This window comes from Python bivittatus, unplaced genomic scaffold (assembly GCF_059951505.1).
Source record: "Python bivittatus isolate LINGU-HERP-01145 unplaced genomic scaffold, Pbiv_v1 ctg000980_np1212, whole genome shotgun sequence".
Taxonomy (NCBI): domain Eukaryota; kingdom Metazoa; phylum Chordata; class Lepidosauria; order Squamata; family Pythonidae; genus Python; species Python bivittatus.
Genome location: NW_028277125.1, coordinates 4964758 through 4980809, shown reverse-complemented (window position 1 = coordinate 4980809; position 16052 = coordinate 4964758). Strand labels below are relative to the sequence as shown.

Genomic DNA, 16052 nt, shown 5'->3' with positions numbered 1-16052 from the left:
TGCAGACTTTCAGCATCTAGCAAGTAAAGACAAGGGAAGGTATCTCAATCAAAAATGCCAATAGAGAAAAACAAGGAAAATGAGAGAGATTTTTTTAAAAGATCAGAGAAACCATAGGAAAATGTACAACTGTGTTGATCAGTATCAGAGAGGTGCTGAGTTCCTGCAAGTTCTGAAGCACTTTCAAATTTACACTGAAGAAAGGAGATGGAGGAAAGCACATAAATTAGCAAATCATTGCAGTAATTTCTCATACAAGCAAAGTTGGGCTTACAAAAAAGAATAGAACCATACATTTAAAGAGAGACACTAAATGGTCAGGCAGAAAAAGCAGAGGGGCATTAAGATCAGATAACTAAAGTAAGATGGGTAATCAGATAGCTAAAGTAACATGGATAATGGAGAGAACAACAACGCTTAAGGAGGTTGACTTTCAACTTAATTACATCAAGGACTTTGAGTGTGTAAATCATGCCAGAGTGTGGTGTGGTGTGTGTGTGTATGTATATATATGTAATGGAGTACAAGAACATCTGGTTATGCTTCTGAGGAATCTTTACAAGAAACAAGAAACTACTGTAAGAATTGAGTTTGGAGAAACAAAGTGTTTAGAATAAGGGAGGGAGGGAGGGAGACCAGACTGAATATTATCTCCATATACTGTATGTTTATTCTGTTCAGTGAATATAAGAATGTCAGGATTAGATATGCAGGCAACACCGCTGTGTTGGATGAAAGTAAAAAAGACATAGAATGCCCATTAGGAAAGTTAAATAAAGACAAGAGAATTCAGTGTGTTGGAGAAGTTAAAGATTCATCTTAGGAAGGCAACAAACTTAGACAGGATCATGAAGGATATTTCTATCGCAACAGAGATCTAAATAGATAAAGCAGTGGTTTTCCCCAGTGGCTGTGAAAGCTGGATGACCAAAAAGGTTGAGATATTTAAAGTTGAATTGTAGATTTGGAGATATTTAGTAAAACCACAGTGGACTGCAAGTAGTACCAATCAGTCAATCAGCCACCCACCCAAATAAAGGCTGACTGCTCCTTTGAAGCAAAAATCAACAAGAAACTCACATAGTTTGGGCATCTGATGCAAGGGTAGAAAAAATGATTATGCTTGGCAAGGCTGAGCAAAGTACAGGACAATGGACAAAGTATCAATGTTTTTCGAACTAGGTAACTTTAAGATGAAGTTGAAGTCCACACATCTTAAAGTTGCCAAGGTTGAAAAACGCTGAGATAGATGAAAGACACTGGAAGGAGGGATCAGGGATATCACTGAAAAGTCCCTGGAAGAACTGCAGATTGTCACCAAGAAGAGATTCCAATGGAGGGCATTTGACCATACAGTTAGAAGGCCTCAATGAACCCTAACTTAACAGATACTGCGTCATTTTTCCCTCCACATGGGTATTTAATTTCTAAACTCTTCAATACCCACTTCATGCATCTGCTGGAATACATCCCTCTCCATAATGCCTGCTTAAAATAAATATTTTGGTCTTTATGGTCAAAAAAATGCTGAATGTGATCGCTGGCGTTTAAATACATACACAAAAGTTACTCTCAGTTATGGCTGCATGACTCAATCACCACTTGACGACAATCCATTGCTAGACAAAGGGAAAATGAACAGCTTAGTCAGCTGGTTTGGATTTGAGGGCACAGAGAGCATTTTGTGCATGTTTCGTTCTAGTCCAGCCTTTTTCCCTCCTCGTATCTCAGTTACATGCCATTAATTCAAAGTCCTTTTGTTTGGAATTGAAGGTTTTGCACATCCAGAGATGCGGAGATGTCTGTATTCTAAGTGTTTTGCATACTTTACTCGTTGCCATTTGCTACTCAGTCTAATGAAGTTGCGTCCACTAAAGTGAAACCATGTTAATTGAAAGAGGCAAATGGAAAACACCTATTTGTCACCTCCTCCAAAGTCCACTGCTAACTACATGGATTTTAGCCCTAGTTTAACTCCACAACTGTCTTTCTGATCACATTTACACACGTTCCATGCAAATCTGTGTTGCATTATGGTGTTAATAACTGTCAGCCTTACCAAATAGCAATACCAAATCTTGTTTGGGTACAATGGTAAGTTGTAGCTTTAAAGTTTGGTTTTAGGGGTACTGGGGCTTTTACAGTTGGCTGTGGATTTAGGAATGGTCACTTTGAAGCCCACTGAAATAAAAGAGTAAAAAGAAAGCCTTAAATCTGGTGGGGTCTATTTTAACAGTCAACCCTTCATAACATTATGATGGTTATTTAGGGCTCTTTCAAATGCTCAAAGCTATTTTTCAATACTTACTGCCAAGGCTACAAAGCAGAAGAAAATTACCTAGGAAAACATGGGGTGGACAAATCAATTAGGTGAAAAGCAGCATGTGAATTCCTATCATTTTGAAACAATTTGTTTGTACAAGATCTCAAATGAGAAAGTGTGCAAATTAGGTCACTCCAACACTGCATGTTCAGAACACAGAATTCAAGGAAGGAAATGCAGAATACACAAGAATTATAAGAACCACAAAAAGCTTTACACATATACACACTAATGAAATAGCACTTGCAGATTCCAATTTGACTTGCTGCAAAGGATTTTTAAGTTTGATGTGCTGTCAAGCTTCTTCTAGCACTGGCTCTAATGTAAGCCCTTTGATCCAGATTCCAACATATTACAGAACAGACAACTCATTCTTTGCATCAGAGGGGTTTAATGGCTCCCTGAATTGAATATTAGCAGGGACAAAAAAGAAAAAAAAACCCGCTTCTTTCCCAGCATTTACAAGTGGATTTGATAACAGTGGTCAAACACCACAGTGTTCAAGCTCTTCCCTCCCAACATGAAATGTTTCCCAGACATTTAAGTAAATCCATGAGACAATCCAATCAGGGGTGGTATTCACTTTTTTTCAGATCTGTTGTAGCTCCTTTCTAGAAAGAATGGTGGCAAGATCAAGAGACTACCCAGCAATTCCAGAGGTGGAAACCAATTGGCTTCCAGATGTTTCTAAAGTACAAACCAGCCAGTAAAAGCCACTATGGCCAATGGTTAAGATCTGGAGGACTGCAAGTTTGTCACCCCTGATTTAAACCTAAGCTCTTGCCTTCTGAATTCTTCTTACCATCAGCAGCATTACAGATGCTGAACTGTGGCCAAGAAGAGAGATGTTGGAGACTCCATCAGCGACAACAGTGGAACAAAGAGGAACAGGTTAGAGAGAACAAGCCACTGTAACACTTATCTGGCAAACTTCAAGCCACCAGCATTCTAACATACACTATTAAGAGAAGTTCTCTTCAGTTACATCAAGCATGGTTTAAAAGCCATTAGAATGAGCAGAATCCTATGTGAAGTGTCTATGACAGGCCTAGCTTGGATCTATGTGTAGTCAGTATGGTTGTGGCCAGTCAAAATAGAACTACAAAAGTTGCCAAAGACATATTTGTCAGAGGCGGAGAGGAATCGACTCCAGCAGCTTCGTGAGAAGTACAAAGAACATCTTTTTCCTCAAAAACAGGATGGGACCCATGTCTTCGAGGTCCAAAGAATCAGACTTGTCAGCAAGACGGGTGCACAACAGGGCACCAGTGCTAGAGGCCTAAGAACACTTATTTGTTATAGATTTTCTCTTTCTAAGCAAATGCTTTGTGAGGTAGGTGAACATTTTTCCCCCATGTTACGCACAGAGAAGTGAAAGAAAAAAGGCTCCATGATTTGGGATAACATCATATTGCAAGCGGGTGACTGAAACTAGCCTGACTTCAAAAAGAAGCTTCCTTTCAGGAAAAATTTTTTCCCTAAGGTCGAATCCCTCAGTTAGGGTTAAAGGACCATTTGGCTACTGCCAATACCACCTTCTCTGTCCTGAGTTTAGACTACTAGCCTCTGTTTCTCTGTCTCTTCTACTTTGCAGCTGGCTCTTGGACTAAAGAACGGGCCATCACCCATGCACACAAGGAAATGCAGGAAATTCAAGGGATCTTTTTTGAAGAACTCAAAAATTATTTGAATCCTAACTGTTAAGGTTGACTTGGAATTTGCATGATTTTGCTGTTTACCTGGACATTGGTAGAACCCCAGCCCCCCTCCCCCTGCCCCAATGGGTAGCTCTATATATAACCATCAGCACACACATGTGTGCACACACACTCTTAGAAAGACTTTAAATAGTATACAGGTCTCTGGTTTATCCAGCAATTGTTTTCTTCTGTCCCACACATGGTGTCTTGCCAGGGACAACATTAAATATACAACTAAATAAACCACAGGATTGTCAGCCATCCGGGAGTTTGAATCCCACATGCACAGGCCATGCACACGGCTTGTTTCTTGCTCTTCTGCCACCTTCTTTGGCCAAGACGGATGCTTTGGGCCTCCTTCTTCTGAGAAAGGGAGAGCAAAGCTCGTCTTTCTTTCTGATGGAGGCTTCCAGGTCAGTTTTGCTCTTCTTCAGATGACTCTTCTTCCGCTTCTTCAAGCCACTGGATAAACTTATGAAGCTGCAAAAAGATGTCATCATGAGAGATTATCAACATGCAGGGATGGTGACTCCCCAGAAGAACAATCTGAAACTTCTTGACAATGAACAGAACAAGGGGGGAAAAGGGGTGGACTGCACATAAAACTTCCTTTCTTAAGTTGCTGCACTTCAGATACTGGATTTCAACTACAATAACTTGACCAACACGGCTATTGGATTTTGTATATTATGCTAAGCCATGATTTGTTTCACTGCAACTTACTAAAACTACTATGAGCTGTTTTTGCCTTATGGTGATTAATAGAGTTCACACATTGTGCTAAGGCATTCATTTAGCCATAATTTGCTAAGCTATGGCTGAGTTCACAAAAACCAACAAAATGATGGCTTAATGCAACAGGTTAACCAAGCGGCAAATAGTTTCATTGCCAAGAAGTCTTCAACTTTCCTGAAGTCCAGCTAAAGGATTTTTCACTTATGCTTAGAATACTGCAACATACTCTGTGTAGGATTGCCCTCGAAGAGGATTCAGAAGCTACCACTGGAACGGAATGCAGTGCTCAGGCGGATAGTGGGTAGAGAGTCTCTACTGCAGAATTGTTGCTGGGCCCAATTCAAAATGCTGGTTTTAATCTATGAAGCCCTACCTGCCACCATTCTGGGACACCTTAGGGACCATCTCCTCCAGCCAGATTCTACCTGTCCTATGTGGTCATCAAGGGAAGAAACCCTAACCCTGGTGACTTTTTCTGTGGTGGCTTTGACACTCTGGAACCACTCACCCCCAAAGTGCACCTGTTCCCCTAGGTTTTGGTTTTCTGTAATGCAGTAAACACAATTCTGTTTAATGGGTTTTTTAAAGCTCACTGGGGATAACTGGGTGCTGTTTTGTTTGGATTTGATTTTATGCATTCTGTTTATGTGTCTTTTCATATAAGTTACTTTACTGTTTTTTAATGGTGTTTTATTGTGTTTTAATGTTTGTAAACCACCTGGAATCTTGGGATGGAATATAAATAAATGTGAGGGATCGATACGGTTCACAAAATCTTGATCCTAACCAGTGATGGAAACTCACCCGCTGGTTTTTACGAAGCTGTCTGCCTTTATCCGATGTGTCCCGTTGAGAAAACCAAGCTAGAATCATCTCTTCTGCCAAGATTTCCAGTTGATAGAATGTCATCAGCACCTGCAATGACCACAGGATTTGTATGAGATGTTATGCATGGTAAGGAAGTTACCACGGCCCAATTTTAAAGCTACTGGAATGTAGTGATGGCGCTGAGGGAGAAATAATGAGTTGTCTGGAAAATAAACTCAACACAAATCACTTTTAATGTCTTACCAGCGATAGAATGTAGAGTTGTTAAAAAAAAAAAAAATCAAAGGCTAATGTGAAGAACGGTGCCAAAAAGCAAAATATTTTTTTTTAAAAAAGGTAGCTTTCCTTTCCCGAATGATATAGACAAGGGTGGGGAAAGGGGAATCAACATTAATAGCATCTATTTGGCAAGCAAACAGGATCTGAGAATATAAGCTATATATAAGGAATATAAACTAAGGAAGATGCCTCCTGCCTTCATAACTTACCCAGACAAAATTCTTCTTTAGAGGGAAAAAGCGGATCACTGTAATTAACTGGGAGAAACAAAGCCTGCAAGCATTCTTCTGCCAAGGATATTAGGTGGTAAGATCTAATTCAAGTTTGATGTGGATACAGCTAACTAGAAGAAGCTGGCCACCCAAAACAAGTCTCATCTAGCCCAGTATCCACAAATTCTGAAAACAGCCAATATTTTCTGACATTCAAAAGCAGATTACCTTCCTAGGCAGCTGTTTAGCATCTCTTAGGTGAAAGTGGTAAAGTCCTGCATCTGGAATCTGCCACCCAGGAAAATTTATTGTCCACTCCTAACCTCTAACCTACTGTGATTACCATCCCATGGCCAGGAATAGAAATCAGAGACGACGTGTGTGGTTACCCAAGAGTATTAATCATACTTTATAATAAAATCCACAAAGAAGTGGAATCCCCAAGTCCCAGTCTTCACATAACACTGCTCTTCTATCCAACCTTCTAGTCAACATGGCTATAGGGGAAAAACAAACCAAGCCCTAAAGCATGGTACTTTGAGGACCCACAGAAGATTTAGTGTGGACTCTTGTAGTCCAAACAGTTCAGGTCCTTACAAAAGCTTATTGTCACAGACTTGGTTTTTCCTTGCTACAAACCAGGATTTATGTTTAGGGGCCAAGAATATTCATTTTCAACAAGCAAGGTATAGCAGTGGTATAGGCCAACTGGATGAATTCAATGTCTGACCAAGCAGACAGGTACCTTTCAGGGGCTGGTAAACAGCTCCTTCATCCAACCTTGGTGACAGGAACATGGGACCTTCCCATGGAGTTAAGACAGAACAAAATCCTGCTTCAACAAATAGGTCGTTATTCAGCCAGGGATCAACCTCCAGCTACCCTACCAACACCCAAGGAAACTTACTTTAGCTATAGCCATGGACAGGCTCTCATGGTCTAAGAAGAACTCTTCAATGGCATGCAAAGCATCCAAGTGATCTGATGCTCGCTTGATGTAGTTCTTGAAGAGTGGAGCCCAATTCTTCAGTAACTGGGAGAGGGTAAGCAAAGAGAATCGAATGGTAAGAAGGGAGCCACTTAAATAAATATATAGTATAATTAAGAAGTGGATAATGTTAGTAGCTCTTGAATCTGAAAGAATGACCAAGAAACATTTAATGGCAAAAACATCCTGTCCTGCAATTTTAATATAATTTTATATTATATTTAACAAGATAAAAGCAATAGAAATATTAGAAAAGAAACAAAGAAAATAAAGAATAGCGATAAGAAAGAAAATAGAATAATAAATATATTTTTCCTTTTTCTGTTCTGAAAATGTTATCAAAACTCCAGCTCCTTTTTGAATATGCCCACACTATTACTACTACTACTTCTTTTTCTTCTTCTTCTTCTTATCAATTCTTATTATATTTTTATCCCACTTTTTAAATATATATTTGGTCAGCTCAAGGCAGCAAACATACATAATGCTCCTGCCTCCCATGGTCCCCACAACAACAGCCCCATGAGGTGAATTGGGCTGAGAGAGAGGGACTGGCCTAAAGTCATCCGTCCGGCTTTCATGCCTAAAGGAAGCCTAGAACTCGCAGTCTCCTGGTTTCTAGGCCAACACCTTCGTCACAACACCAAACGTGCCCACAAATAGCATGGAATCTTTTTTCTATGCCCCACTTCTCTTTTGGGAATGGCCCTGAATAAGCTAAGGGGACAACTTGGCTTGCATGAGGATGTCAGTCCAATTTTTACAGTTCTTAGAACCTCTTCCCCTTTAATGGTATATTTCAGTCACCCATGGGCAAGGAGGGGAGGGATTCTTTAAACAAACAGATGAATGGATGGATAAACTCTCCCTAAAAAGCAACATGTGAGCAATGATTTCAAGCCTACTCCCGATGAAGATATCTCTACTTCATCAATGTGTTCTCTGGGTGACCAAGAATGAAGGAATGACTGATTTGCAGCAGCTCAGCCCAACCAGCTCTGACAAGCTGCTGCCGTATGTTCTGCCACGGTTGGGCCAAGTGTTCCAGGAATAGTCTGACCCAGAAACAGACTGCAGTGAGTAATCCAGAACCAGTCTAATTCTGAAACAGGCCATTCTGAGCATTCTGGAAGTGGTTCAATCCCCAAAAGGCCACTGGGAGTCTTCCTGCATTGGGCTGAGCCCAAAAAGAACCAGTTAGAGTGCTATGGAAGTAGTATGACCCCCAAACAAGCCATTCTGAGTCTTCTGGAACTGTCCCGTTCCCAAATAGGCCATTCCAAGCATTCCCAAAGTGGCCTAATAAGTCAGAACACTCAAAATAGTCATTTTGTAGTCAGGCCATTTCCAGAACACTCGGAATAATCCAGCTGCAAAACAGGGTATTCCATGACAGAGTATCTGCTTATCTCTAATAGTGGCTACTTTATCGTGCAAGTGACTGTGGTCTTATTTGCATACTGTTTTGTGAAGTGTAGTCCTTGAACAATAACGGTTTTACAAACCATGAAACAAAATACAAGAATCCTTGCCGGGGGAGACCTTAGCAGTGCATCCTCAAGCTTTTAGCTCACATAGCTATCTGAAACAACAAGCCCCTGTCTCCGAGCACTGGGCAGAAGAAACACTAAAGGAATTAAAATGCAGACTGAATCAAGCAAGGAAGGAAAGATGCTCACAGGGACTACCAGCATGCAGTAGTGTTGAGGATCCTTTTCAGTGTTCATTTGCTGTAGGGGGAATTCTAGCACAACCTTGCTGAGCACCGCCATCACCTCTTTCAGGCCAATATTATAGGCATATCTATAAAGGGAAGGAAACATATGAAGAGACATCCTTCATATTTATATACTATGCAAACCTTTATCTGTTTTATTGTCTGATGATACACGGCTCTTCTAACAATGCTGAACACTAATAATCTCCAAAGAGGTAGAGATTTCAGACCAGGACTAAACGTTTAAACTTACTGAAAAAATGCACGGCCAGAACAGAATTCCACTGAAATCACTGAAGAAAAAACAAGTTATAAACTCACCTGACAAGATGTTATTCTGATATATATTAATAAATATTAAACAGCAATATCAGTGTTAATTAGGATCTGGAGTCCTGTGGTCCATGCAGAAGACCCCACACGTACAACTAAGAAACACCCCTATCTAAACTATGGAAAACAATATAAATAATATAGGTGTGCCGATTGGACAAAACCTGACTGTCCAGTTGACATCTGTGATCGAATTCAGTTTGGGCTTCCAACTGCAAAAGCAATGCAGTTCAGAAGCCTGAACTGAACTGTTAAATCAGCCTTCCAAACTGACTGAAGAAAATCCATTTCTGAATAAGCCCAGAGCTCATCAAATGATCTAGATCAACCTGGCGGCATCCCTGTCAACGCAGTGATTCAAATCAATTTGCTAATTTAATTTGGAAATTCAAATAAATTGCTTTCAAATCAAATGTCTGGATTTATTATTTGCAAAACCCCAATAAATGATTTTAAGCTAGATAAACCATATTTTAAATAATGGAATAGTGGAATTAAATAGTGGGATTAAGTAGTGGGATTTTAAATAATTGTAAGCAATTATACTTTGCCCTTCAGTAAAATTATCAAGGTAACTTGCTCTGTTCCAATGGCACTATATACAGATTTTCAGAAGCAGCATTACCATAAAAAAATTCCAAATTATTGGTGGCTATGTCCAAGGTACTTAGCATTTAAATTTGACTGATGGGGATAACAGAAAAGAAGGGATGAGGCAAACAAGAACAGAAAGGGACCAGAGGTAGTTATACATTTTGCTTTATAGGTGGGGATGAAAATTAAGTCTCTAAACCAATTCGTGGGAAAGATGAGCAAATGTGTGTGGACCAATGCTGCACCAGATGATATCAATACACAACAATGCAGAATTTAAAAACTGGTAAAATATCCTAGGAATCTCAGCATGCTTTTCTTGAAAGGGCTAATTTCTGAGCTCTTGGAACTGAAGATATTGGCTGAAAATACCAAGTGTATTTTAAAGTAGAAAGAGCTTCTAGGACCTACATCTAGGTCTTTCTCCCTTATTTCACTGCATCTCTTTCCATCATGATTCTGCTCATTCACTGCCTTTGTTTAAAATCTTTCTAGACTGGGGGGAGAGGGTTGGAAAATCCAGATTTTGCAAAAGATTCAAACAGCAAACTGAAAAGACAGCATATCTGGCAAAGAAATTGCACTATTTCATACACTATTCCTTTGACTATCCTTGCTGTATCTAAGAGTGGAAGCTAAAAATCTGCAGCAGCTCTCAATCTGCAGAGCAGTTCCGTCCCCACTTTGAGTGCAGGCGGGAAGAGAATGAAAGCACAAAGGATCTTGAAGGAGGCGGATGCAGAACCGTTTTCTTCCCAGCAATGGGTTCCACGTTGTGACCAAACCTCTCTGCTTATTTGGAAGTAAACCAGAGGCAGGGAGCATACAGGAACTTCCAGCCACAGCAACTCCTCTTTTTCTGTCCTTTGGCTGGATGATTTTGGGAGTGAGATTCTTCAGCCCAAGCCAAGTGGCGGATCAATGCCCCAGTTTAAATTTAAATAATAAACCAAATGCTCTTATGCATAAAGTGATAGATTGCATACATACATCTCTGCACAAGAGACTCAGCACATGGCTGCTTCTGGACAGGGAGCCTTGGAACACCACTTTCCTTTCTCCTCATGCAGAAGTCAAAAAACCTGACAAATGTCTTACTTGAGAGAGTTGATCTCCAGAACCAGGTTGTCACAAGAGATTTTTTCTTCTTCACCTCTCTGCAAAGTCCCCAACACCTCATTCTGGAAAACTGAAATCAAGAGCAGATCAGAAGCAGAGTACCCATGTGGATAAAGAGCTGACAGAACCAACCCCTGGCATCAATTCCCAAATCCAAATAGCCCAAGTCATTCTTTTTTCACACCCAATTCAGTTTCTCCTTTAGTGTCATGCAAGAAGGGGCATATTGACTTAACTTCCTACCACAAAATAAAAATATGATTACCTTTGATATCATCCATCTGAGGGGAAGCTGTCCGACTATCCACTTGCTCAGACCCAAAGCTCATATCACTTTCAGACTCACTTTCTTCTTCAGTTTTTAAGGTGGAGCCTAGTTAAGATGGAGAAAAGAATCTTCTGAAGTTCTCTGATTTTGCTCAAGCACCCTTTCACAAGTTCAAATTCTATCCAATATTTCCATTTCAAGGATTATTTTTATCAAGACTTTCTGCTATTGGTTATTCTTACAAAACTGGATCTTGAATACTCTTTTATTCGGCCTTCCAGGAATAAAAAGACAGAATACTCTCAAGTCCTCATAGACAGCACAATACCCAGTTGCACAAAACACATGAGACCATATGAAAATAAATCATTTGTGATCCAGGATGCCATGGAGACCCAGCACTATCTTAGCAGGCTAAACCATCACATTAAACCATTACATGGTTTGTCTGAGTACAGTTTTATGTGAAAATAAGCAACTGGGTTTTGCTACCTGAGTTTAGACTTAATGGTTTGTGTTCCCCTTCACTAGAGGTCTTGAAACTGGTTATCCATCTGTCTGAAAGGCTACATCCCGCACTAAGCAGGGATTGCACTAGAGTGTAGGTCCTTCCAACTCTATGATTCTATGATTCATAGGACCAAGACTATCCCCAGCTAAGAAAAAGTTACTGCTGCACCAGTATTCTTGACAATTCTCACCCCTTTCAAGAACTGCACAGGACCATGGGTTAACCTGCCACTCCATGCTGGCCGTGGCATTCTGCCTGCTGAATCCCATTTTTTTGTGCTCCAGTTTGCTTACCCCAAAGACTTTGCCTTTGTTCCTCTTGGTCCGCATCAAGCTCATCAGCTGCTTTCCAGAGGTAACCTCTGCCTTCTAAGCCAACTTCTTCTGTGTTATAGCCTAAGACAGAAAATTAACGTTGGCGTGATTGCCATCGTTTGAAAAAAACAAAAGGCCAAACTAAACAGAAGAAACTGGTTTGTTGATTGCGGCCCCAAACAGGTCTATCTCATTAGCTAGATTTTCTAATCCCAGCATCAGGTTGGGAAAAGCTGCAATGGAAGATGGTAGATTAGGGACAGCAGTCTTATGCCCTCACCCTTTCTAGCCTAAGTAATGATGACTAGTAGCCTTTTGCTTCAACTACTGGTTGGCTTAAGAGGAAGTGACACAAACTGTATGATGAAGTAGGCATTACACTTCTACTTTCACCCCACAAACGAACAAAAAAACATCCTGTGGGGTTAACTGCTTTCTGTAGCAGCCTCTGGGAACTATTAAACTGAGAACTCAAGTGTTATAATGGAAAAGGTGTGGGACTAGGACCAAGGAGAGCCAGGTGCAAGCCTGCTCTTGGCCACAGAAACCCTCTCCCTCTCCCTAATGTACCTTGCAATATTGCTATTGTAGGAAAAAATAGGAGGAGAGAGCTATATATAAGCCAACTAGAGCTCCTGAAAGAAAGGCAGGATACAAATTTCATAAATAAATAAGAAGACATTTGCATTGAAAAACAACAACAAAAAGCCTGAGTGCTAAGTACAGTTAAAGGGCAAGTAGATCTCTGGCTGGGCAAGGAGATTTCAATTGTGTCCAAGTAGGAATTAGAGCCTAGAGCCTTTTTTCCCACCACTTCATCATCTCCTTCCCACCTACTCGTTCAAAGCAGTTTCTTTCTCCAGCTGCTTAATCCTGAGCAATCATTTTCTAACAGCAGAGCAGGCTCCCAAGGAAAGACTGTATAGGAAGGAAGGCAGAAGAGAAAACATGCCGGAGAACAGTCTCACTCTCCAACTAACTTGGGGGACAAAATTCTCCCATACCTTTTTGCTTCACTTTGCTCTCCTCCTTGTTCACATCTGCATCATCGCTGAAGTCGTCCTCATCATAATCTTCCTCATCTGCAGGATGCAGGGATATGACTGTGCCTTCTTGAAAGACCTTGTTAGGGCCCACCACCACCTAAAATGAAGCAATGTTTCCATGTTTACTTCCTCCAGGAAGTAAAATGGCTTGCAGATTCCAAGCCCCCAATTCGCTCACTGGGATTCAGTCACTGGGGGTAAGGAAACCAGGTCCCTACCAAGGCAGCAAGAGAATCAGCTGTGTGGCCAAAACTGCTAATCACATCTCATTCTGAGCACCTCTCTTGCTGAGCAGCAGGACAGGGAGCCACGTTCCATTACAGACTGTTTAGATAAGGATGAGTGGGTTGTAATCTTGAGCATAAGGACCTTTGTGAGACCACCCTGGTTTAAGAGGACAATCAAGTTTCAGTTGGGGAGCTTCTGCCAACTATCAGGCACCAGATGAATAAGGACAGCGTTTTTGGAATTGCCAACACATTTGGAGAAGACCGAAGTACAGACTGGGCAAATGACTGGTGACATCTGATCTGCCCCAAGATGCTTTGATCCTCTCGCCTTTGACTCTCTATCACAATGTTTTTCAACCTTGGCAACTCTAAGATGTGTGGACTTCAACTCCCAGAATTCTCTAGCCAGCATTCTGGGTGTTGAAATCCAGGGAGTTGAAGTCCACATGTCTTAGAGTTGCCAAGGTTGAGAAACGCTGCTCTATCAGAACAAAAATAAAAGAATAACAAAGAAGTATCTCTACCAACTCACCTGGGAAGTAAGGACGCAATGAGGATTCAACGTTACGCCTTCCTTCACCTCCGCCTCATCACAAACAATGGACTGATGGATTTTTACATTGTCTCCTATGTGGACCCCATTCCACAGGAATGCCCGGTCCAGAAGGACACCATTACCTGCTCAGTACCCAAAAAAACAGATCATCACTCTATGCCACATTCATATGGGTGTTTGTTTACAACACATATATTAGCTATGTCTACATATTCTGCCATAGCATAACATGGCTTGTTTTTCCTTAGCATGTTATGTGAAGTCTTATGGCTTACAAGCCATGATTTATGCTTAGGATGTTCTATGAAGCCAACCATTACCACATGAGATTTTGTTAATATACATTTGATTGATTCATTTTATGCTTTTTCTATTTTTATTATACGTTTTGTTATTCTTGTAATTTGTGCTGATGTTTTAAACTGAGTTAGCTGCTCAGAGTTGCAATTGCCATATAAATGGTGGCCATATAAATCTAACTAATTAACTAACTAAATACAGGCTTATTCAACAAATAGTTAAAATAAACCAAGGCCTGGTGCAACATGTGAAATCCAGCACTGTGATTAATATTGATTTTCAGTACAAAATCTGATGACAATGGCCTTAGATGCGTAAATCATTCTTACCCTCTATTGATCTGCTCTTCCCAAATCATGACTTCACCTCTGATACTCATCATCCCACCATCTCTTATAAACTGTAAACACTGGGCCAAGTTCTGTGTTTAGACCAGGACCAATACTGTTTTTACAGCCCTACGTCTCAGACATCACTGGAGAGTTGGTGTTCTTATTTATTTAGGATATTTCTATCTCGCCTTTCAACCCAGTGATTCTCAAGGTAACTTACAAAAAAGAACAGACAGTTGAAATGAGTGTGGGTCTCCCAAAATCATGCAGTTTGAGCTTTCATTTCAGTTTGAATGTTGTAACTGTCCCCTTTGATCAAAAGCTCACAGTGCAAGATACTGGGAATCCCATGCAATAAACACACTCAGACCCAATGATGCCCTACGAACCATGAGGTTCCTTCCTTTTTGGGCCAAGAGATACACCAGCAAGGAACTAGGAACTCTGTTCACAAGTCATCTGCACTGTTTTCGCTCAAAGGTTCAGCTTGGTAATCAGTGATCCTCTGGGGAAAAAAGGCACCCATAAAGAGTAGAAGTCACCAGACCTTCCTGCATGTCCTTGCCCCACAGAGACTTCATGAAGAAACTTTTAAATCAAGAGAGCCTCACTTTACATGTGATGGGGGCAGACCTGGATTTAAATCAATCTTTTACCCAATATTGTATGTGGTTTGTGTCTAGGCCACTGCAAACCACCAAACACTCTCTTCCTCTCTGGTTTTCTCTCTGCTTGTATTTTTCTCCAGTAAATTAGCAACTGCACAAAATCTCTGTGATGGGAATGGATGGTTTGATCCTGTCTTCCCATTTTACTTCACCTTCCTTCTTGGCTCAACGGTTAATAAAACTTCTTTCTGTCACCCCTCTGTTCCTGCAGCCCAAACACTGCAGATGACTCCTCAGGCCAAACTGTCCATATTTTATGGCCTTCAGATCTTACCTATTTTGCAGTTGGGCCCAATGACACTGTTGGTTATAGAGCATTTTGTGCCCACAGATGTTCCCTGCCCAATGAGTACGTTCTCCTCCAGCACACTCTCATGTCCCAGACTAACTTCTGCCCCACGGTAGATGTTGTGGCGGGAATGAGTGCAACTCTGCTTCTCATCAGTGAAGTTCATTTCTGGAGTGACTGGATAGACCCAGCGCTGCAGAATGTCTGAGGACACAGACTCATACATCAACAAGTTGGATACAGAGGCGCCATATTCTTCTGATGTCACATGCATATGGATCTGGTTCCCCAGGACCTGAAGAACAGAGAAGGGCTATTAAGGAAAGCCCCTGAGCCCTCTTCTCCAACGAAATGGGGAGTTAAGGTTGTAATTTGTAATTTCTTTGCCTGATTGTTGTGAGCCGCCCAGAGTTGTTGAGAGTTGGGCAGCATACAAGTTTAATAAATTATTACTACTAAGATGTCCTAGCTTCCATAAATCAACAGGAATCAATAAGAATCTGACCCAGATTTGGGGTTCTTAAAGCAGCTATCCCCCCCAAACCCCTCCAGAACACTCAGAACTCTGAGCATAGCTTGTAGAATTGCAGTCCAGACCATATGGAGGACCCCAGGCTAGGGAAAGCTGGATTTCAGTACCCTCGAGAATTTAAGCCCCTCAAGAGTTTACTTGCATAACAAAGGTTGACATTCAAACATCTTTTCATGTA

The 16052-nt window shown here is 40.9% G+C and overlaps 1 protein-coding gene across 1 annotated transcript in view; it reads right to left on the bottom strand.

Annotated features, from left to right (window-relative positions):
- Positions 1-673: 673 nt before the first annotated feature.
- EIF2B5 (eukaryotic translation initiation factor 2B subunit epsilon) overlaps positions 674-16052 on the bottom strand; it is a 30333-nt gene continuing 14954 nt past the window's right edge. The window contains exons 7-16 of the mRNA XM_007431523.3: positions 15328-15637; positions 13730-13875; positions 12926-13064; positions 11901-12002; positions 11094-11201; positions 10808-10898; positions 8745-8868; positions 6985-7110; positions 5563-5673; positions 674-4503 (exon numbers count right to left, since the gene is read on the bottom strand). Of these exons, the coding sequence (XP_007431585.2) occupies positions 4438-4503; positions 5563-5673; positions 6985-7110; positions 8745-8868; positions 10808-10898; positions 11094-11201; positions 11901-12002; positions 12926-13064; positions 13730-13875; positions 15328-15637 (1323 nt within the window). The 3' untranslated portion in view covers positions 674-4437. The remainder of the gene's footprint in view (positions 4504-5562; positions 5674-6984; positions 7111-8744; positions 8869-10807; positions 10899-11093; positions 11202-11900; positions 12003-12925; positions 13065-13729; positions 13876-15327; positions 15638-16052) is intronic.